Source organism: Zalophus californianus, chromosome 8, assembly GCF_009762305.2.
Source record: "Zalophus californianus isolate mZalCal1 chromosome 8, mZalCal1.pri.v2, whole genome shotgun sequence".
NCBI lineage: Eukaryota > Metazoa > Chordata > Mammalia > Carnivora > Otariidae > Zalophus > Zalophus californianus.
The window spans coordinates 105026939-105050470 of record NC_045602.1 but is presented as its reverse complement, the minus strand read 5'-3'; the positions used below and the strand labels follow the sequence as shown (position 1 = coordinate 105050470).

Here is a 23532-nt window from a genome sequence, read left to right as displayed (position 1 = left end):
AGCCGACTTCTAAAAGGTCCGATTTTGTGCTCCGCGGCTCTATCACTTGCCAGAAGTGGCCGGCGGAGGCCCCCTCCCCCGCCATCTATCCTCCCGAATATCGCCTCGGATTCACTTCTCTGCACGTCCTACCTTCCCGTAAGTGGTCACTTCTCTGTTCAGAGAGTTGTTACTACTCTCCTCTTCGATCTCCTGTTGAGTTCGTAGGTGTTCAGAATGGTTTGATCCCTATTCAGCTGAATTCCTGAGACCAGATGAAATCTAGCTATGCTGTACTTTTTATTCCTGTGACCTGTTCATTCCACAACTGGAAGCCTGTATCTCCCAGTCACCTTCTCTCGTTTTGCCCACCCGCCAACTCCCTTCTCCTCTGGAACCATCAGTCTGTATTTATACATCTGATTCTGCTTTTTGTTTGTTTCTTCATGTGGCTTTGGTTTTTTTAGGTCCCACATATGAGTGGAATCATTTGGTATTTGTCTTTCTCTGAGTTACTTCACTTACCATAATACCCTCTGCATCCATCCATGTTGTTGCAAATGGGATGCTCTCATCCTTTTTTATGGCTGCATAATATTCCATTTTATATATGCGTGTGATTGTACATATACACACACCGCAACTTCCTATCCATATGTCTATCAGGGGACACCTGCGGTGCTTCCACATCTTGGCTGTTGTAACTACAAAGATCCATATATCTTTTGGAATTAGTGTTTTCTTTGGGTAAATATCCAGTAGTGAAATTCATGCTCCTAACCACTTGACTGCATTACCTCTGAGTTTTCCCACATTGATTTTTCTTTCTCACATCTTCTTGATGGTCTTAGTTAAAGGCTTTTAAAACCAGTCGTGATTCTATGAGAACACAGATATCTTGGCTTCCTTTGGGACTGTTTTTTCAACATAGGATCCTTGGACCAAGAGGTGGAGGCTTTGTAAAAAAAAAATGCATATTCTTTCATCTGAGACATAATGATAATCTTCAACAAGAGGTCTAGGAAATAAATTTAAGCACCTCTCCTGCACACATTACATTTTGAGAACTGTTTCTTTAGCAATATTACTTGGTACTCTATTACGTCCCTTGACCCTTTAGTGGAAGTCCCCGTAATTTCCTGCAAGCTGAGGCTGAGGCCTCCTTACAAAAACAGATTTTGACCTGTTGTCAAGCAATAATGAGAATAAATACCCCCAGCCTTTCTGTGAAACAACACCTTACAACCCTAGGATGGGGCTAAGATTTGCCACCCTAAGGCCTTCGGTTATAAAGTAACCTACTGAGAAGGAAACCTGGCCCATGCTGTATCCTCCCAACCACAGCATCCAAGCATCCACCTTGGCAGTTGGAAGCTGAGAGCAGAGACTCCTACTCAGTCCATATTATGATTGTAGGGCACTCACAGCTCTTACACATCAGCCTAGGTAAGTAATGCCACTGCTTAGACCTACAGGGAAGCAGAGAATCCAAGAGCTAAATCCCAGTGGCTTAAGACACAGATGTATTATGCCAAAGAAATCATCTTTTCAACCTTGGTTAGCTACAGGATGAGGAGGAATTGTGTACGAGGATCTGCCCTCTGCAAGAGGTACACAGAAATAGGTGTGTGAGCTGCTTTTAGGATACCAAGCAGAAAAGTCAGGGATAATGACCATGTCAGCCCCCAGTGAGACTGGGCTGTGAGTTAACATACCTAGAATTTGGCAGTTGGCAGTGGTCATTGGCCATTGCTTTTGACCCTGTGAGGGCAGCTGGCAATCAGACTCCTGTGTGTCTCTCACTTTCTAGAACCACCTCTCTAATCTGAAATGGAAACTAGGGGGAATGGCTTTCAAGTGTCCATTAGATGAGAGAGAGCAAAAGCAGAACTAAGCAACAGTAATCTCCCCTAATGCATGACTCATTGGAATCCAGAACTGGACTTTCATTCAGTAAGAAATGGGCATACTTTTCAATTGTCTGATGTGGTCAAATCCCTAGAGCAAATAAAACCCAAAGTTGGGTAAGTATCCCCAATAACATGTTAGAAGAACAGTTACAATTTAAATGCCTACAGGGACTAAATAAGTAAATGAAAGAAGTTGGTTAGAGAGAGCAGAAGAGCATTCATTCCCATCCAAAAGGCAAATCAGACTTAGCTTCCCACCACTGCTGCCTTGAGAGTCCATGGGCCAGCTTCATTCTCGAAAGGGGATTCATAAAATCTGAAATCTTATATGAACTTCCAGATCTTTAAATATTAGTCACTAGTTCAGTCTTCTCTCAAAACACCATGGAGAGGAGGGAGAAATCTTACATTTGTAGGCTGGATGCATCCCTGGGGCCACCGGTTTGCAGCATCACCATCAGATGAGTCCAGTGAAATGCCTGAGAAACTGACCAATATTTGGCATTTCAGTAAAGCTACTGATGGAAAATTTGTTCTTTGCTATGCAAACAATTTAGCTGATAACATCAAGACTGCTGTTAAACTCATCAATTATAATTAATAGTAAGACCTCAGTGCCAGACCCATAACTCTGTTAGGAAGAGAGACAGCAGCCACCCACAGAGGCAGCTTACTGGTGACCTCAGAGTTGCATGCTGAGCAAACGTGCCTTACTCCAATTTTTCAGCAATATCTGTGGTGCAGTCATTCACGCCCACATCATTCACGCCCACGCCACATCAGTCACAAGAATGAATTGCAGCAGAAGTCTGTCCCAAAAGAAGCTGAATTTACTCTTAACTCTAGTAAGAAACCTATAAATTCTGCTAAAGACTGTATATGTATTCTCCCCAAAAATATCCCAACTAAGATCGCCTTTTCGGTCAACACATCTAATTTTGGTACTCTTGACCTAAATGAATGAAAAAAAAGGTATGCCTCTTCAGTAGTGTCTCATGATTTAATTAAGGACCAAAGAATAGAACCAATGATAGGCTTTTTCTGAGTTAAAATGGACGGAGAGACCGTTTCCTGGCTCCTCTGTTTTATGCTCCAGGAAGCTGAGGCTTCACCACCATCACATAATTAGGAGCCCGTTCCTTCGTGAATGGAGAAGTGGTGTCTGGAAACCAAATTATCCTAAAACACTTCAGTGACCACTTCCTACCACACAGGAATCATTCTGAGCATGTAGAGAAACACAGAGATACTTTTTCAAGACCAACTTTGTTATTTGTATTAACAGTAATCATTTCGATTCAGTGTACTTCTAATTTTCCATATTTTTTTTAAAGATTTATTCATTTGAGAGAGAGCACAAGCAGGGAGAGGGGCAGAGGGAGAGGGAGAAGCACACTCCCCACTGAGCAGGGAGCCTGATGCAGGGCTCCATCCCAGGACCCCGGGATCATGACCTGAGCTGAAGGCAGATGCTTAACTGATGGAGCCACCTAGGTACCCCCTAATTTTCCATATTATTCCTGCATACGTTCAGTAACTTTGCAGCTCATAAACAACCCATGAATGAGGTTGGGCAAATGGATCTTGTTCAGTTTTCTAAGAAAGAAGGTGAGGGCTGGAAAGATTTATATAAGTTTCACAAGGCCCCACTTGGCTAATTATTGACTGAGCTAAGACCAGAATCCAAGTGCTCCTGCTGTTTTCCCTTGCTATTTTTTCATTTGTACAACAAATATTTAATGAGCACCTGCTCTGAACCAAGTTTTGCGTCATGTACCTCTGAACAAAGACTTGCCCTGCCTTCATAGAGAATATCTTACCTACTGGAATCTATTGTGAATGCCTTTCGTCACAAACAGCCTCATTCCTCATCTCTAATTGGGTTAATAAGATTCACCATAAGGTTTCCTTAAGAAATAGTCTGTCAGTGTACTTCCAAGCCTCAAATCCTCTCCTTTTCTTGTGCTGCACTAGGCTATTTAAAGAACAATCTTCTCCACCCTCCCTCCAATACTTGCAAGAAACAGGAAAGCAGAAAGATTACACAAGAAAGATTATTCTAATCTGTTTGAATCTGCACTTGCATAGAGTCCCTTATTTATTTGCCCAGGAAAATTAACACTTGGGCTGGGCAGGCGTGATGCCTTTAAATCTTGGAAGGAAGACTATTATTAGGACATTTTAGTAGGCTCGTTGTTGTCCACACAATACAAGAGTAGTTAAATCCATTCAAATAAGGAGATGTTAACGTGTTGATTCCTGAGGCAGTTGATTCAGTGTGGAGGGAAGGTTTATTGATTTAATCATTCTGCTTGCTCTCCCTTATCCCAAGTCACTCTCTGTATGTTATCATGGATATTGAATAATATGAACATGTTACTATATTTTGAATAAGGTGTAGCAGGCATTTGAAATATGATTATTATATTTACTTTTAGTCCTAACAACCTTGTGAACTAGGTATCGCTCTCCCAGTTACAAAGATGAACAGATTGAGAGGCTAGATGAGTTGCCCCAGGATTTAAGCCTAAAGAACCCATGCCTTTAACCCAATCTACCACATTGCAAAAGCCCTGGCTGAAATGTGTTTATAACACAAAGTGCACACATACTGGGAATGTGGCTAGACTTATGAGGCCTTCCAACCACAAATTAAGCAAGATACTGTTCCACATGATTCCCTGACCCCAAATCCACAGCCGTATAGCGTCACCTTGGACCACTCTGTTGTCCCCATTGTCGGTTTCCTGTCCTGAGAATCTCCCCACCCAGCACCACCCTGCTCCGCGACTTCTAAAGGCATGATGGGGATTTGAAGTCAGCTGACAGTGACAATCCCACTGGCAATTCTCACTGTTTAGCGATAGTATTTAAGACCTTCCAAAAACGTGCTGGGTGTTTAGAAACCATGTCACATGTGAATAGTTATACTTAGCATGTGAAAGAGGGAAACTATGGTAGCTGAACTTACCTAGTTGAGAACCACTGTGTGGTAGGGGCTGTGGAGTAATTAGTTGTCTCCAACAGAACAAAGACCAGTGGGTAGAAGTTCTGTGGAGAACATGTATGTGTAGAAGAGAGGACTTTGGGATGATCGGTGCTGCCCAGTAGTGTGCAGGGATGCCTTTTGAGGTGGGCATGTTCTTTAGGCTGAGGCTAGACACTCCCTTATTGGGGATACCCCTGTACAAGAAACTCTTGTGTTGGGCGGGAGATTGGAAGTCCTTCCACTTCTCAGAATTGGTTACTCCTCAATTTCCAAACCTTGGTTCTGGGAAAGCTGTTGAGAATCGTGCCAGCCAAACATAGGCAAAGTTTGTCAGCCACCCTGGAAGAGCCCAACTTGTGACGGCAGATTTTTCTCATTCAGGAGCACAGCACGATGCAGAAGTTGCACTGCACACAAGTTGACAAAATTGTGGCACAGTATGACAAAGAGAAGTCAACGCATGAGAAAATCCTAGAGAAGGCGATGAAGAAGAAGGGGTAATGGCTCTTTATTTCATTCTGAAAGCTTTTTGCCTTTTTATATTTTGTCTTCCCCCACAGTTCATTTAACTGCTTAGGTCAAGGCAGAACTTAGTCTTGACTGTGTTTTCATTCCATTAAAATTTTTTCCTGGAAAATAAGAGACTCATTCAACTGAAGGCAGGGACTGAAGTAGAAAAGAGGAGCTTTATTCCAGTTGGACAGCCATTGGTTGATGACACCGTAACTATGTCCCTCATGTGTTTTCCACTTGGGTATCTTTAAGGTGAATGGGGGGGTGGGGGAGAAGGAAGGACAAGCTAAAGTTGGGAACTTTTGAAATTACAGAAATCCTTTTTCATAGCCAGAAAATAAATAAGTTTGATGCACTCAGGAAAAAAAAATGCAATCTCGATTTTTAATATTTGAAGAATCTTTAGCTAATGCCAACAGATAAAACCGTTAAATAAACCCTATCAGTGCATTTACTATAAAAGATTTTTGTCTAGAATTAAGCCAGGGGGATGTTTCTGTGATGCCACAAGCTCTCCAAGTAACAGACTAAAGGGAGAGCATCCTCGGTGCCAGCGGTTGAGAAGTAATAAGATTTGATGAGAGTCAAATAGATTTGATGAGAGTCTAGCATTTTTAGAATAATGCTTTTCTCAGAGACGTTCTCAATAAGATAATGAAGCATTCTCACTTAGGCCATAATACATCAGAGCGTATATGCTGAAGACAGAAGCTCGGGACCTGTTCTGGTTTCAGCAATGCTACAGATATTCCAAAAGGGAAAAATTATCACTGAAATAAGCAGTAATGGTTGCTGGGAAATTGCCTCATATGTATTTCCTAGTCACAATGGAATAAGAAGCAAAAATTGCCCTGTGATGCCAAGAAATGTTATTTTCTGCCTTGCTGGCATGTGTAAAAGACAAAAATCTGGCTTTATAACCAGAAAGAATTTAAAAATTCACTTCCAAGCTGAGGACCTATTTTCTAGTTATTATCTCCAATAGTATTTTATTGAATAAATGAAAAATTAGCCTCAAGAAAAGCAGGAACCAAAATGGAAACTCTGACAACAGACCCTTCACAATGAAATCATTGTTAGATGTGAAGTGTCTCTTTGTGTAGTGGTTGAATTGAGTAATCACGATGTGGATGTTTTGTAAGGTGTACATCTATTACTAGAAATACTGATGTTGCCCAATGAGCCATGATGTCCCGTGTTTGATGAACAAATTGTCTTCATTAGAAAGCTTTGGAGCAAGGGCCCATGGGAATGGGAAGATATCTAACATCTGGCACATGTTTATGATTTTCCATTTTCAGGGGAAGTAATTGTCTCGAAATGAAAAAAGAAACCGAAATTAAAATTCAGACACTGACATCAGATCACAAATCTAAGGTAAGAAAATGCCTATTTTTACAGCAGGAACTTGCAGAAGATACTTTGTAATTTTTTAGATGCCTTACCTAACATAAATCAGAAATAACTAACCTGGGGCTGGTCTGGGAAGTCAAGAGATATCGTCATTCCCATTTGTTCCAGACTCACTGGCTTTGGGAAGGGCCATTTCCTGGAACATCTTTTCCTTCATCTGTAGAAATATGCATACAGTCTGTCTATGCTGCCTGCCTCCTGCCTCTGGGGCATCAAGTGAAACAGGACAAATACTATATAAAATACAGAACATGCTTCTCTAGAGAAGTAACATTAAACATAGAACAAAAACCCACCCAACCTGAGGGTTGTTAGTAACTCTTTGATACTTATTCCATTCTAACTTTGCTGTGGAAGTTTAGGATGGGGAAAAAAATCAAGAGCTGACATTCTAGGAGATGAGCCCAATTACTCATATTTCCCCCAAAACATAAGAAAATAGGAACTTGGGAGATTTATTAGTTTGTGGGCTTTTGGGGAACTGAGCACTAAGTTCTAGTCAATAATGCAAAGAATTCTTCTAGCAGTAATAGTTACAGAGGAGGGGTGGTACTCTTAAAACTCCCAACTCTAGCTTTTGGTCAAACCAGCCAGCCTCCCTGTGTCTCCACACAGTTCTGTCATCTGCCCCGTGGCCCTGCTGCCTACATGGGTGAGCCACATGGTTCAAATGGAGGTTCTCCTCGGTGCTATGTATTTTGTGTCCATCATGTGAAGTTACATAGGCAGGAAGCCATGTGTCTTTGAGAGTTGTTCTTCAGTCTCTCTCTTCTTAACTGGAATGTTTGAGAATTAATGTCTGTGCACCATGCCATGACTTCTAGAAGCTTTGCACAGATAGGAAAGTAGAAATCTTGGCCATGATATCAGTTTGCTGCACAGCACACCGGGTCAAAATCTAGTGACTTAAGACACCTCCCAGTTATTACCTTACAATTGAGTGGGTCAGAATTTGGGCTATACTCAGTTGGATAGTTCTTGGGATTGTGATTAGGGCTCACTCGTGTGTCTGCCATTAGCCGGGATCGATGGCTGTACTGAGATACCCCGGTCGGTGGCTGGCAGCTGATTGCTTTTTCCTGTATGACCTCTCATCCTCCAGCAGGCTAGCATAGGCTCTGTCCCAAGGCAGCCTTGGGATTCCAGACAGCAAGAGGGAGCAGTTTCCAAACTACTGCTTGCACCACATTTGCTACTGTCTCGTGGCTAAAACAAATCCCAAGGGTGGCCAGTTTTAAGGAGGTGGAGAAATGGACACTAGATCTTGATGAGGAAAGGTACAAAACCACATTGCAAAGAGCATGGATATAGGGAGGGAAGACTTTCTACCCCAACGTCTGGTACGGTTGACACAATGAGTCCTAATCCAGCGATAAAGAGAACCTAGGCCTTCTCCATTCAGACCTGCGGCCGTGTGGATGTGAAGCAGGAAAAGCATGAGGAGATTAGGAGAAGCTGAGAGAATCCATAAGGAGCCCAGAGTCCAGACAAAAGGAAACATGGACAAGTTAAGCAGTGGAATCATAGGGCATGGCTGAAAATTTATAACCAAAGCAATTGATTATTTTAAGAAGCTAGGACTTCCTGAGTCCCCTGGATTAGTACATATTTTTTGCAGTTGGAGTGTCTACTGATTCACCAGCTAAATTGGTGGGTGGGATTTTAAATGCACGACAGAGACTGTTTTCAGTTCAAACCTGATCTGTGAGAATTCCAAGTGGCACCATCCCATTTTCCCCTACACAGGTCAAAGAGATAGTGGCCCAGCACACAAAGGAGTGGTCAGAAATGATCAACACCCACAGTGCTGAGGAGCAAGAAATCCGGGACCTGCACCTCAGCCAGCAGTGTGAGCTCCTGAGAAAGCTACTGATCAATGCCCATGAGCAGCAAACCCAGCAGCTGAAACTGTCCCATGACAGGTAGGCAAGTGCACCTTCTCCAGAGAGAACTCCTAATTTTGTAATAACACTGAGCTGTTACGTGTATCACGTCATACGGTTGAGGTGAGCAACATGAACTATAAGCAATGGCCTCTGCCATCGAAGTGCTTTCAAGTGTTGGCAAGGTCTTAACACTCACATGAAAAATGAAGTTGAATTACAAATAGTATACGATGTATACCAAAAAGCACAGCCCGAAGGAACTCTGCTGTCTCTCTAGTAGCTTCACATGGAGGCTTCCAGGGAGTGTTAGGGCCAACGCTTGGCTTTGGAAAACGGCCTGGAGCCTCTTAGGAGAGAGGACACAGAAGGAGACAAAGACCAACCAGTTAAGCTCCTCGATCAGATTGGCTCTGATCACTCAGTGGCTAAATGTGGTGAGATCCTTCTTTACATGATTAGGACTTCTAGAAATTTTAGAAAGATAGGCCTAATCAAGAAACAGCAAAGAAGTATCGGTTGATGAATTGAATATTACATTTAAAATTCTGCAAATGATGAGCTAGACTCCCCTGCCCCCCCCCCCCCGCCCCCAGCAGAAGAGTGTCGATGTCAATTACATCCTTTTATCACAGCCTTTACAGCTTGCTCGCCATGCCTCGGATATGCCACTGTTACGGTCTATTGATATACACAAAAGAGTAGAAAATTGAAGCATTGTACAAACAAAGCAAACAAAAAAAGTGTTTAAATGCTAACTGCATAAATTATCTGGGCGCGTTCATGAATTCCCAGCCCGGTTTTGGAGTGATGGATCGATCCAGCTGTAAGAACGTGAAGCGTCTTGCCATTGTTGCCCAATTCTCATTCAAGGCAACGAAATGAGGTAGACCGTGCTAAGTTTGCTGGAGGTCAGTGGTCTGTACCCTGTCCATTCTAAAGTATTCTATGAAGTTGTATAGGATTAGGAGTGATCTTTTCTTTTTTGCCCTTCAAGATGCTCTTAATTCAGTACACAAAAAGGTCTGCTCACCACTCTGTCTTTGACCGCTACCGCAGTACCAGATTGTAATCATCCCTCCTTCCCCAAAGATACTTCACAGGACGAGGTGCTCCTCTCTCCTCTTTCTTGTCATTGAATAAAGAAAAAAGCCCTCAACAGTAAACATTGTTCAAAAGGAAAAAAAAAAAGTAAACTAATTCTTGCATTGCTTAGGAAGTTATCTGAAGAGAGCATAATCTAATTACTAGTTTAGCTTAAAAAATAAGTGCACGGCCAGGGCATTTTTCCAAGTAACAACAGCATTTGGGCTTTTTCTCAAGCACCCTGTGGTTGTGTGTCTGCCTCACGATAACAACCCTTGGTTAAAAAAAAATCTTGCCCTCTTAAGACTGGTCAGCCACATTCGGTCATTCAGCAGTGTTTGCGGAATGAATGAATGAAGTAATGGTCAGTTGACTAACACTAACTGAAGGAACAACTTGAGAGCCATTTTCTTGGGTCCAGGAGTTTCTATGCATATTCCTACCTCTGTGGGCTCAGTGTTGTCCATCTCTTTTGATATGGTGCAGATACCACTTAGAATATTAGTATACCTGACTCCTTGGTCACTCATTTCCAGGCAGGGTTTCAAGGAGACCTCTATAGGTTCCAGAAAAAATTCTTTGCTAATACTCATTTCAGTGCTCTAAAATGTATACCTTTAATGTACAAGTAAATAACCTATGAGTCTTTCTCATGAGCACACAGACATTCCAGCACACGCAGGGATCCAGGGGCCTAATGTAAACATTCCCTTTTTTCCCCTAAAACCCATGCTTATCTGAAACTACTCAGTTCCCTTCATTCCCATGAGCTGTCATAAAACGTGAAGGTCACTTGTGAGGGTCAGAACATCCTCTCTCTCTCTCCTCCAGGCCATCTGACCCCAAGAAATGTAGGGCAAAGCTGGAAGATCTTTATGTTTTTATGGACAAACGTAATGCCTCTTCATCCCAGTTCATCACGGTCACTTCCCTAGTAGGTGACCCACCTCTGCTTCTCATGGATTGGGGCTTTTTGCCTCCTTTTCGCAGGATACAAAATAACTCAATGAGCTCAATAGTGGGGGGAGAAAACCTACTTCTGTTATATGTAGAATTTATTTTTCCATTATAAATATCCATAACATAAAATTTGCCATTTTAACCACTTTTTAAAGATTTGACAGCGAGTGAGAGAGAGAGAAGGAGCAGCAGAGGGAGAAGGAGAAGCAGGCTCTCCGCTGAGCAGGGAGCCCGACGCAGGACTCGAGCCCAGGACCCTGGGATCATGACCTGAGCCTAAGGCAGACGCTTGACTGAGCCGCCCAGGCGCCCCCATTTTAACCATTTTTAAAAGTGTGTGGCTGTCAGTACACTCACACTGTTGTGTAGCCAGCACCACCATCCATCTCCAGGACGTTTTTTATCTTCCCCCATTGAAACTTTGTACCCACTAAACACTAACTCCCCATCCCCCCAACCCCCATTTGTTTACTTTTAATATTTAGGGAAAGCAAGGAAATGCGAGCACACCAGGCTAAGATTTCTATGGAAAACAGCAAAGCCATCAGCCAAGATAAATCTATCAAGAACAAAGCAGAACGGGAAAGGTAAGCCTGAGAGTGCTCACTGTGGGGATGGAGCATTGGCTGGGAGGCATAAACACCATGTTTCTGTGTGTATACACACACTACTCAAAATCCCTGTGAGTGTTGGCTATGAATTCTGCTGTTACCGCTATGAAGATTTATTGTTGTTGCTCTAGAACACTTGTCTTCTGATTGTTCACTACCACCAGTAAAATAAATGTACGTTCAGTATATGTGTGCTCATCCACAAACCAAATGGCACAAAATAGGGTAAAATATCCTTCCCACATTCCACTGGGTCATCCTGCAAGTATCTCACCTGCTCAGGTATGGGCCCATTCTGGATGGGATGGTTCTGACTAGTAGCCTGTAGGAAGGCAGTCCTCTTTCTTTGATTTGCTTGGTGCTGTCCCTGACCCCAGGGATCATCTCAAAAGTCCCCAGGTTTTTTGGTTTGACCTTTTCTTAGGTTGGGTTTTTAAGAAACGGAGACCAAGACAGGAACTTGGGTGCATGTGATTTACTGAGGAAGGGATCTTCAGAGAAGAGGAATAGGGGAAGCAGGAAGGGTTCAAGGCAGTGACTGAGCAAAGATTTATTGGTCTCAGCTACAGTCCCTCTTCAGCCTGATCGCAAGCTCTGGAGGATAAGCTGCACCACCGACCTCTTTGAACCAAGGGCATCTAGCTTTTGTACTTCTCTGTTGGTCAGCCATTTGCCACCTGGGGCTAGGGGAAGGTGTGTGTTATCTCCAGAGGAGGTTCCAGGTGCAAGCCCTTTAGGCAAAGGCGGTAAAGGGGATTTGAGAGGACATCAGGAGTCGTGTTACCCAAGAGAGGGAGTTGAGAGCACTTGATTCTCAGTGATCCTAAAATATATAGCCAAGTGAAGATTAGCTCTTGGGACTGAGACATGAGCGTGTTGAGGGCTTCAAGACACTCAGCTCTTGCTTACCTATAGGCTGAGCTGTTGGAGAACTTTGCAGATGCAAAGGAAAGCACCTGTGTTTCACGGTCTCCCTGTCTACGTGGTCTCTTATGGAAGCTTATTGGATACCTGATGTTGCCTCTTTGTTTTGAACATGGTGAGAACTGCCATCCAACTACCTCAATTTCACTGATTTTTTTTTTAAAGCACAACTCAATTATTAATAAAGATGTTAAACATGAAATATGATAAAATATGAAGGATAATACCATCCAGTGCATTTTCATGCAGAAGTGTTGTTGAATTAAGTACAGTTGGGAATGGGTCATCAATAGGATACGGAATTCCACAGTAATTGGACTTGGAAATGAATTGACTTTTTAAAATGTTGGCCAAGAAATTTCCCAGTCAACATGGAGCATCTAGGGAAATTATTACTCAATTGAATCAATACTTCTTTGCACCATCCTGTCGTGGCTCTTGTTTATTTATTCTCAAGGAACTGTGTTTAAAGGCCTTATATATGTGGAAATGACATTATCTTCTTTTGCTCACAAACGTAAAATATTCCAGCCATGATAAAACCTCATCAGTTTGAACTATTTTAGATTCCCTGAAGTAAAATACAGAATTCAGTAGGATAAATGTGTTAATCATTAAACAGCTCTTTATCATTTTTTTCAAGTATGTTACAAAGTGGACTTCAGCCCAGTTGAGGTCAAATTATCTTGAACTCTAAGTTACTGATAAAAACTTTGTTTTGTTTTGACTTTGTCTCCAGTGGTAGGTGGTTCTAAAACGTCTACAAATGGCTGGTTTTTAAAATAATTTCTGTGTGTAAAATGGTTACCTTCTAAACACATTGTGTATGTGTGTCCACTTAAAGTACCGAGAAATAAAATTTTAAAAGTTATAATCAGACAGCTTAGAAAGACATATAGAGGCTGACACTTTTATTCCCGAGTCAAAGAGGACATTTCAACAGAGATTATGCAATATTTAAAACAACCACCATGCAAGTACTGTCTATCCATGTATAGAAGGTAGTTCTATAGCAAATAGCATATAGCACATAGCAAAAGAAACAATCAGCAAAATGAAGAGGCAACCTACAGAATGGGAGAAAATATTTGTAAACCATTTATCAGGGATTAATAGCCAAATAAGTATAAGAAACTCATACAACTCAGTAACAACAAAACAATCTGATTTTAAAATGGGCAGAGGACCTAAGTAGACATTTTTCTGAAGAAAACATACAAATGGCCAACAGGCACATGAAAAATGTTCAAGATCCCTAATCATCAGGGAGATGCAAATCAAAACCACAATGAAATAAAACCTCATAACTGTTAGAATGGCTGTTTATCAAAAATACAAGAAATGGAACAAGTGTTGGTGAGGATGTAGAGAAAAGAGGACCTTGCTGCTTTGTTGGGGCCATGTAAATTGGTGCAGCCACTATAAAAAAACAATACGGAGGTTCCTTCAAAAATTAAAAATAGAAATACCATATAATCTTACAACCCCACTTCTGGGTATCTATCTGAAGGAAATGAAATCACTATACCAAAGCAATATCTGCACCCCCATGTTCATTGCAGCATTATTCAACTAACCAAGACATGGAAATAACCTTAGTGCCCATAAATGGATGAATGGATAAAGAAAATATCATTTTATGTCTGCATACACACACAGTGGAATATTATCCAGCCATTAAAAAAGGAAAGCTTGGCATCTATGACATCGATGGAACTTGAGGGCATAATGCTAAGTGAAATAAGCCAGAGAAAGACAAATAATGTATGATTTCATTTAGAAACAGAGTAAAATGGTGGGTTTCAGGAGTTAAGGGAGTGCAGAAAAGGGAAAATGTTAAAGGGGACAGACTTCCAGTTATAAGAGGACTAACTTCCAGAGATCTAATATTGAGAATGGTGACTATAGTTAACAGTACTATATTATATACTTGAAAGTTGCTAAGAGAGTAGATCTTAAATCTTAAATGTTTTCACCTTAAAAAAGTTTGTAATTCTCACCCTAAATATCACGTTAGCTACCTTCTTTTTTTTTTTTAGAGAGAGAGAGTGCAAGTGGGGTGTGGAGGGGCAGAGGGAGAGAGAGAATGTTAAGCAGGCTCCATGCCCAGTGTGGAGCCCAATGCAGGGCTCGATCTCACAACTTTGAGATCCTGACCTTAGCTGAAATTGAGAGTTGGACGCTCAACTGACTGAGCCACGCACGTGCCCCTAGGTGTATATACTTTTTAAAATGCAAACTACTGAGTTAAACACCCAAGAGAGTATAAAATTAGAAATACAGAGTGAACCCAAAGATCTCGGATGGGGAGAAATAAAAAAGCAAAAAGTTCTGAAGTAGAAAACAAAAAGCAATGGAGCATATCCACAAAAACAAAAGCTTATTATTTGAAAAAATAAAATCAGTGAACCTCCAGCAAGACTGCTCAAGAAGCAAAAGAACACAGGTTAGTAATATTAGGGATAAAAAGGAGAAATGACTGCAGATCTAATCAATATTTTTGAAAATGAAGACTACATAAAGAATACGACCAGTGAGTTTGAACACTTAAACGGAATGGACAATTGCCTAGAAAAATATTAATATCCAAAACTGAAAAGGAAGAAGAAAACCTGAATAGACCCATAGCTGTTAGAGAAATTCAATCAGTTAGAGGTCTATTCAGTCATGAAAAGCACTCCAGCCTCACTGGTAATGATGCCACTTCATAAAACTAATTGACACAAAAGTCAATGTCTTAGGGTACCAAGAGTGCACAAAGACCTGAAGAAAAGGTAGTGTTCAAACCCTGGTTGTGAATGCAAATAAGGACAAGTGCTTTGGAGTAAAGATGAAGCTGTTCATTCCCCACCAACCTGCAAATCTAGGCATATACCTTAGAGAAATCCTTGCTCGTGTGCACAAGAAGATATGCCCTACATTTATTGAGTCAGCAGATAGTGTGTCAAGCATTATGGGACCCTAAGCACTAGATCATTGGAGCATTGTTTGGAAACAACCTATCTGTCATTATTGGCAACTGGAAATATTGTATTCTCTTCATAAATGTTTGAAAAAATCCATACAACAGTTGAAAGTAATGGAAGAGTTTGAAACACAGTTGTAGCTCTAGAAACTAGGCTAAGTAATAAGTTATAGGAAGAAACCCAGAATAGGTTACCATTTAGGTAAATTTGGAAAACACACAGAGCAATAGAGACCAGCTGCATCACTTGGGCACTTGTTAGAAATGCAGAGTCTCATGCCCCACTCCAGACCCACTGAATCAGACCCTCTCGGGGTGGACCCAGCAATCTGTGTTTTTGACAGTATCTCCATTTGATTTGTAGGCACCTGGAAATTTGACAAGCATTTGTATATATTACAAATGGATACATCCATATGAAATAAAAATATTAAAACATGGATGGTAAGGTCCACACCCAACTCAAAATAGGGGTTATGTTTGGAGAGAAAGAAAGGAGGGGCGTGGAATCAGGAAAAATACAAAAGGGGCTTTCATTATATCTGTAACACTTTGTTTCCTTTAAAAATATGAGACAAGCAGGGCATAACATTAATACTGACTAATCTGAGTGATGGGTACAAAGAAGTTTGTATTTCTCTCTCTGTACATTATGTCTTTGAAAATTCCACAAAAATTAGGTAAAGTGATAATCCCATCCAGAGAATTAAATAGAATATAACGCTTTCTTATGTAATATTATGTTAATTCTATTCAATGTCATGCCAACTGTTACTTGTACCTATTACTTTTAGGCGAGTCAGGGAGTTAAATAGCAGCAACACCAAAAAGTTTCTGGAAGAAAGAAAAAGAGTAAGTATTTTGTAATTTTCTTGGCACTGTATACAATAACTCATGCTTCGATATCAGACCTCTTCTGGCTAATTTGCTTAATTTGATTTTTCTGTACATTAAACATTCTAGCTTCTCTTGTCTGCTCCCTGAGAGCTAATCTATCACTTAAATCTTAACGATATTAACTTGGCACCATTTTATATGGAAAAGGAAGCCAAGCTTTGATTGCGCATAAATACTCTATTATGTTCTGAGAAGATTTTCACAGGGAAGATCTTCCCAGTAATAATTATGGGTTTAAACTGTAAACTTAACAGCCGTACCTCATCCATAAGTTTTCAGATTACAACCCAAAGTTTATCAGAATTTTTCTTTTTTACAGCTTGCAATGAAGCAGTCCAAAGAAATGGATCAATTGAAAAAAGTCCAGCTTGAACACCTAGAGTTCCTAGAGAAACAGAATGAGCAGGTATCTTACCTAAAAGGCATGAAAAGACATAGCCAGCCCGCTTTGGGAGGCAGATGACCTGCCTGCAGTGATAGCCCAAGCAGTGGTGTGGAAAGGTGCTAGTAAAAATATGATTCCTTTTACTGTATTTTCCCCATTTCATCAAACAAGACAGAATTCTTTTTGTAAGTGGGAGAGGAATGTAGCCATGGGGCAGGGGGAGGGGGACCCAAAGTCATCATTTGAATAGATGGTGATGATTCTAAGAACGATGTCCCTGAGAAGAGAAAACGAAGGTTACAAATTATTTCTCCATTTTCATTTAGAGCTTTAGAATTTGCAACCTAGGGGCGAGCAACTTTAAACATTTGCTATGTTTAAAAGCAAATGAGAGAAACCATCTCTTTCAACCTCAGTCTAAAAGTGAAGTTACAAAACCATCTCAGGGCTTCCAAGCGGGACCCCCAGAAAGGAGCTGGCAAAACTCTACAAACCACTGAACACGAGTGGATACCATGCTCTTGGTGTTTTTTCCCAGCAAGACAAAACACTAAGAAGTCAACACCAATAGTTATCCAAAATCCACCTCTTGAGTTAGCCATCAGCTGTTACATAGCAACAGCAAGATCTCTGTATGTTTACCTGAAGGACAGTACAGGTGGGCTCTTTCCCAAATGGGCTACACAGTCCATTGGCCATCCAGTTATTTCAACTGCTGGCCATACCCCTAACTTACAAGGCAAAATGACCCTGCAGAGCAGGTTAAATTTCAGTCTGTCTCAAATCTCAGTTTTTAGGTATAGCTGGTTTAGAAGTTTTTATATCTAGATAATCTACTTCCATCTAGAAACTATGAAGAGGGTTTGATGAAATAGGTACTTGTACTACATTGTTCTTTCCTATTTCCTCTATCTATAAAGCAATCCTATCGAAGGTATATTTCTCAGAGTAAATGGCTTCTGTTGAAAAACACTTCAGTTGGAATTACACTAAAATGTATCTTTGAGAAAGTAAAACAGAACCATAAAATCTTCTTTTTTGTATTGCAGTTGGGTAACAAATCCAACTTCCGGTTTCAGATTTGTTACTTTTCAATAGACCAAAGTTTTATTCATCAGCATACTTCTGAGTTACGTTTCACATTTCCTTTTCAGCTAAATGCTTCTATTCATGAACAGTCCACAGATCCTCAAGGGGGACAATAAATGCTTATTGTCCTGTGGGTCCAATTCATTTGACCATCTCATAGATACATCACGTTCTGGTACAGGATACCTAGCTTATGTTTTTGCTCTTAAAGCACTTCCCAGAAAGTGTTCCCATGGGCATAATGGGAGTAGGAATAAAGGTAAAGCCACCGTCTCTAAAACATTAGGATCCACTTCAGTGATTCAGGGCTGGGTGGGGTAAGGATGCCTCTCAGAAGAAGGCACAGTGAAGGTAAGGCACAGTTATGTTTCAGTTAACTAAATTAAGAAACGACTTAGAAATTACTGTGTTGCTTGGCAACAAGTTTGGCTAAAGAATGTAAATGTGCTAAAAATTACTCATTACTACAATAGTTGTGAATATCAGAGCTAGAGAATACACTTACCTACTCTTTTTTTTTTATTTCGGAGCCCAAGTGCATAATAAAAAAATCACTTTGAGCTTTTATCCTAACACATGGAGAATTCAAACCACACCAGAGTTCTTCCATTAAAATATATTGGATTAGTGATAACTAGACTGATTGAGCATATTTGGGAGGATAGTGGCTTTTTGTTCCAAAAATTCATGTAATGCATTTCAATACATCATAAGCAACGTCCACCACCCACAGCTGATCCTTCAAGTTACAGAAGCTCAGGAAAGCACAGATCATGAGGAGGCTTGAGATTTGATGAAGATTTAATGAGATTCAATGAAAAGAAACTCACAATATCATATTGATGCTTCTGGCAGAGGTAGAATTTGGACTTGAATTTCTGTGTTAAGCCCTGCTTTACAAAAACATGGGCTGTTCAATAACAAATTCAGTCCCAGATCTTTCTAGTACGGTTTTGTTTTGTTTGGAACTTAGAGGTCAGAGAGCTGTGAGTTATGTGTGTCACGACACTGAAGCAGGCATAGGTGCAAAAGATAGAGTGACTCTATTTCTTCCGTCATCATAGGCAAGGTCTGGAATCAGGAAGGAGAGCTCCCTTCGTAACAAATTAAACATTTCACTGGCAGAAAAGTTTCCTATTTCCGGACAGTCCTAAATTTGTGTAACAGTTTCCCAAACCCTCGTTAAACCCAAAGACTATTCTGTTTCTAAGCCAAGATAATTTTAACATTCATCCATAATATCTCTTTAAGGCTTCCTACTGCTTCCTTGTGACCCTACTCCCAGAAGCTCAGCCCATCCCCCCAAGGAGCTACTTAATTAGCTAGACCAGCATTGAGGGGAACTAGCAGAAACAACTCAAGTTTTAATACAATTTGGCCCTGATTCTGGATCCTAACCTCATGTGCTCTTTTTTTAAGCCACCTACTGGTCTTGCCTACTTGGTCATTCAGTGCTTCATTTAAAACTCCAAAGGTTGGGGATCGGTTTTCTACTAAATTTTCCCATAGACCTCCCAGCCACAAGTATGTCATCTGTCCTGACATGTACCATTTCAACATTAACAGCTCCATTACTATCATACCCAAGCTTTAAAAGTTGATTTTTGTCCATCAATCCTATCATTTAATAAAGAGAAGTGAGGGTACTTGCTAAAGGGAGGGTTGCCTCCTCATCCCTGCAGGAGAACACAGTCTGGGCTCCTAGGCATTGGTTGCTTGCTTTGTTTCTTTTGTTTTTTGTTTTGGTTTTTTTCTGTTGAGATCAACCTGGTGGGGGAAGTTTGTCACTGATGGGCGTATACATGTTTTATTCTTAGCTTTTTGCTTTTCTCTATATGGTTTTGCATTCATTTTTCAAGTACTCATTTATTCAGTATTCATTTTCTTTGTTTTATATGTATGACTCAATTTTGACATTACTATTTTTGTACAAACAGCTATTGAAATCCTGCCATGCAGTGTCCCAAACACAAGGTAGGCCCGAAACTCTGATAAGCAAGACATTGCTTTCCTTCTCAGCTCTGTTAGTATGCTTGGTGCACTCTCCATTTATGATTCACATCTGGTCATAACTAATTAGTATCTCAAGGGTTTGGATTTGAAAGCTTGATTATTTCATGCTTGGATTTCTGAGGTAATATTCAAACAGAAATGCCCAAAATCTTTAGAGAATTATTTCTGAATTATTATGAGTCTTAGCCAACGGTTCCTATAGCAGACCTAGAAAACTCAAGTCATGCTAATGAAGATATACCCAGGCATCAAGAACAGTGATATATGACTGTCATTTGGACCGACCACAGCTAAGACTGGGTCACAAAGTCAGCTTTTTGACAAGCATTAATAGGACTGCAATTAATTGTTAAAGCACCCTACTAAAAGTTCATTGGTGCTTTTTAATGACAGTTATGGTCTGCGTGCAGAAACATTATGCAGTGTCATTATACAGTGACTCCTGTCATGCTTTCTGCTAGATCTGGTCTGCCAAGGACCCTTATCAACTCTCATAAGTAAGGTGACCATATAATTTATTATCTGAACCAGGATCGTTTTGAGAGTGAAAGGTTCATACTCGCCAGGACTACGGGCATAAACTGGAACTGTCCCTGGCAAATGGGAATGAATGGTCACCCTGCTCATCTGAGAACCTCGCTCTAATAGCAGCCCTGTAATGGCATATGTTCAATATGGTCTTTAAATGCTAAGTGGGGAGAAGCATAGGGTATCTTTTATTGCTATTTATGGAACATAAAAGTATTTAATTTCTGGCGCTGATACTGTTTCACTGTCATCTCTTATGAATACCGTTTGTGTCATAGTTTCATGTTTGTATATTTTTCTCCATTTCTCATTTCTCTCTCAGAGTATTAGTATATTTCAGGCATCGAAAACTAGGTAGAGGGAACCATCCATCCCATATTTGAGCAGAAAGATAAAATTCGTAGTTATTATTACACCCATCTTCACCAAAAGGGAATTTAAAGCCACAATATAAAAATAAGAGAATTACTGTATGTCCATGGGTCAAACTAGTTTTGGGGACATCTAGATGCTCGTAGGATGATCTTCGGATTTGACCCAACCCCCCTACTGACCTTCCATCGAGTTGGAATACCTAAACAGACATGAAGAAGAATATAAGAGCACTTCAGAGTCCTCCTCTCAGTATTATCTTTATATGCCCACATTTCCATTCTTAAATGGCCTTTATTTCAAAGTGGTAGGTCACAAAAAGAGGAAAGGGATGCTTTATTTTTCCTTCAAAAGATACATGCATTGGGTTGGGCCCAAGCATCCAGAAACCAGTTGGAAAGTAAATGTTGAAATAAGCGAGTTGATGTGTCACCAGAATCTTCCTCGCCCTCGATTCCTTTCTACCTCCCAAACCACCTGGTTGTCTTAGTGACAGTCTTAAGCCATGGTGAACTCAATTTCATGAAGCCTATAAAAAACTACCCCAAATAAGCGAGGGCCAGTAGGGAGAATTTTTGGACAATAGGATTCTAGGAACCCTACATATTCCTGTAATGTTCTATTTGCAAGGTACTCCAGCCAAACCAACGTGATCCGCTCCCACCTAAACTTCTCCATCAGTCAGATTCTTAGGGAATTAATTAAATTTCAGGCTATTAGGGGGAAAGTATTGTACCTAAGCAACACTTTGGCTAAAAGTTCCAATTATAGTCAAGGCAAAATGTCCATCTGTAGAAACCAAATGGTTTGACGTGACGTAGTCTAAATATTGAGCGACTGCCTTAGCCTCTTTTCAGATGGTTTTCCTGGCACGCTGTAGAACTAGTCCTCCACAGTCTTTAATGTGCATAAAAAATGTCTTTGGGATCTTGCGAAAATGCACATTCTGATCCCGTAGGTCTGGGGTAGAGTCCAAGATTGTGCATTTCTCACAGGGTCCCAGGCAGTACTGATGCAGATAGTCCCTGGACCTCACTTTGTAGAGCGAGGATAGAGTGATAGCATCAGATTTATGGAAGAAGAGAGTCTGCGGTGGCTACATGCCTTTAGGAGAGGATTTCAACATTGTAAGGCTTCATTTCTCATGTTGCAGGCGAAGGAGATGCAGCAGATGGGGAAGTTGGAAGCCGAGATGGACCGCAGACCAGCAACAGTAGTATGAATCTGCAAAATGCAAACTGAGGCAGCAACACCTCCCAGCATCAAAAGATCACCCCCAACCTTCCCAACCCAGATGTCATGCAAGACGGCCTGTTGCCTTTTGGGTTTCCTTTATGTACAGACAAGATGTTACACCTGAACCCACAGCAACTTATATATGTCTATGTAGCATTTTGAGTATTGGGTTTCTTTGGCCAACCAAAAGTAGCTCCGAATCCACCAAAATTACTGTCCCAGTGAGGCAGAGTTTAACCCTTGATATTACAACTTAAACATGTTTGCTATAAAATACCATCACAAGTGAATGAGCTTGGTGTAAACAACTCCTCTCTGTGATGCATTTAGGACATGTTTGAGCTGCAGCAAAAATAGTGCATTAGTGATTCAATAGCAAGTGCATGCACTAGGGGAAAAAAAAACAAACTCTGTCCACAAATTCATCAGAAGTGGCAATCTGCTAGACAAATAATTTTGCAGGATTTTTGTACATCTAAGTTACCTCATCAGTAAGTGCCATGTCTCTGCCATGCCATAAGAAGCTAATTTCCTGTAAAAGTTGTGGAAATTATTAGAGTAAAAAAAAAATTAGAACAGTGTACCTGTGCCAAAACTCATCAGTGCTCGAGGGAGAACTTTGTTAGGCACACGTGAGACAGTTTACATCTGATATTGCTTTATAGGAATTGCTTCTGCCGATTCCAGACATTCTAATACACTATTACACCATAAAGATTGTGAAGTGGTTATTGGCAAACGTTTGTAAATGTGACATGTATAAAGTATTTATACTCCTAATTCACACTGTTATAGAGCAAAATCATCTAAGTATTGCCACATGACAAGGTTAGTCAACAGGAATACTAGAACTATGTTTGCATGATACACAAGCACCCATTAGGACTAATCCGTACACACACAGTTAATCTAATGCCAAATAAACACTGGCTAAATAAATGTATGGCACAGAATATAATTTGACTATCAAGACTTTAAGCATAATGAAAAAGTCTATATATATGTGTATATGAATTATGTGGGCATTCTTGATACTTCAAGTTCTAGTTTCAAAAAAATACATAACTAATTTAATTTTACACAAAAATATTTATGCAGATTTTCAGAATTTCATATCAGGAAATAACCTTTTTACGTCTGTTCAATATCAAAACAATTTGCTACAGTGTTTATCTGCATGGTCTTTAAGCCCGCTGTAGTTGTGTTGCAGACAGTGCATGAAAAAGTACTCTGCGGGGAACCGAGCCATGCCACCAAAGCCGGGAAGAGCGCATGGAAACGGTAGTCTAGAGCTAATCAGATGACTGATTTTAGGACACAAAACACCAACTGAATTGTATATGCTTGTACAAATTGATTCTGTGTGTTCCTCTGAACAAAGCAGAGAAAATTATGTTACCGTCAATATTGAAATTAAACTTCCAACTTCTCTAATAAAAAATTAAAACACATTTAACACCTGTCCTCATGTATGCGTTCCAGCAGACTTTTTGCCTTCTTCATAAATGATCTCTTCATTATTTCCAGAGGAGGCTTCTTCATGCCCCAATACATTTTCCCCCCAAATGACACAAAACAGGCTGATTCTGGTTGACTCCCAAAGGTAGTATATTTGGTTTTTTTCCTCATATTTATCATTTGAACTGGTTTCTGTGAAATTTCTCTAGTTCCCTATTTGCTTATCTGCAAGACAATGGGGTTAGACTATGTATCTTTCAGCACTAACATCCCATGGAAAACTATGGCTATTAAAATAGCACCATACTGGGGTGCCTACGT

At 40.5% G+C, this 23532-nt stretch overlaps 1 protein-coding gene across 14 annotated transcripts in view; it reads left to right on the top strand.

The window, feature by feature from the left end:
- The window catches only part of PLCB4 (phospholipase C beta 4), a 414002-nt gene extending 390804 nt beyond the window's left edge, over nt 1-23198 (top strand). For 13 of the 14 annotated variants that reach the window (XM_027623038.1, XM_027623041.1, XM_027623045.1 and 10 more), the window contains 8 exons: nt 5260-5375; nt 6693-6768; nt 8551-8726; nt 11219-11320; nt 16028-16085; nt 16450-16536; nt 19542-19578; nt 21671-23198. In XM_027623038.1, the coding sequence (XP_027478839.1) occupies nt 5260-5375; nt 6693-6768; nt 8551-8726; nt 11219-11320; nt 16028-16085; nt 16450-16536; nt 19542-19578; nt 21671-21759 (741 nt within the window). In that variant the 3' untranslated portion in view covers nt 21760-23198. Of the gene's footprint in view, nt 1-5259; nt 5376-6692; nt 6769-8550; nt 8727-11218; nt 11321-16027; nt 16086-16449; nt 16537-19541; nt 19579-21670 lie in introns of those variants that run through there. The other variant, XR_003524780.1, reaches the window with a different exon arrangement.
- The last annotated feature ends 334 nt before the right edge of the window (nt 23199-23532 follow it).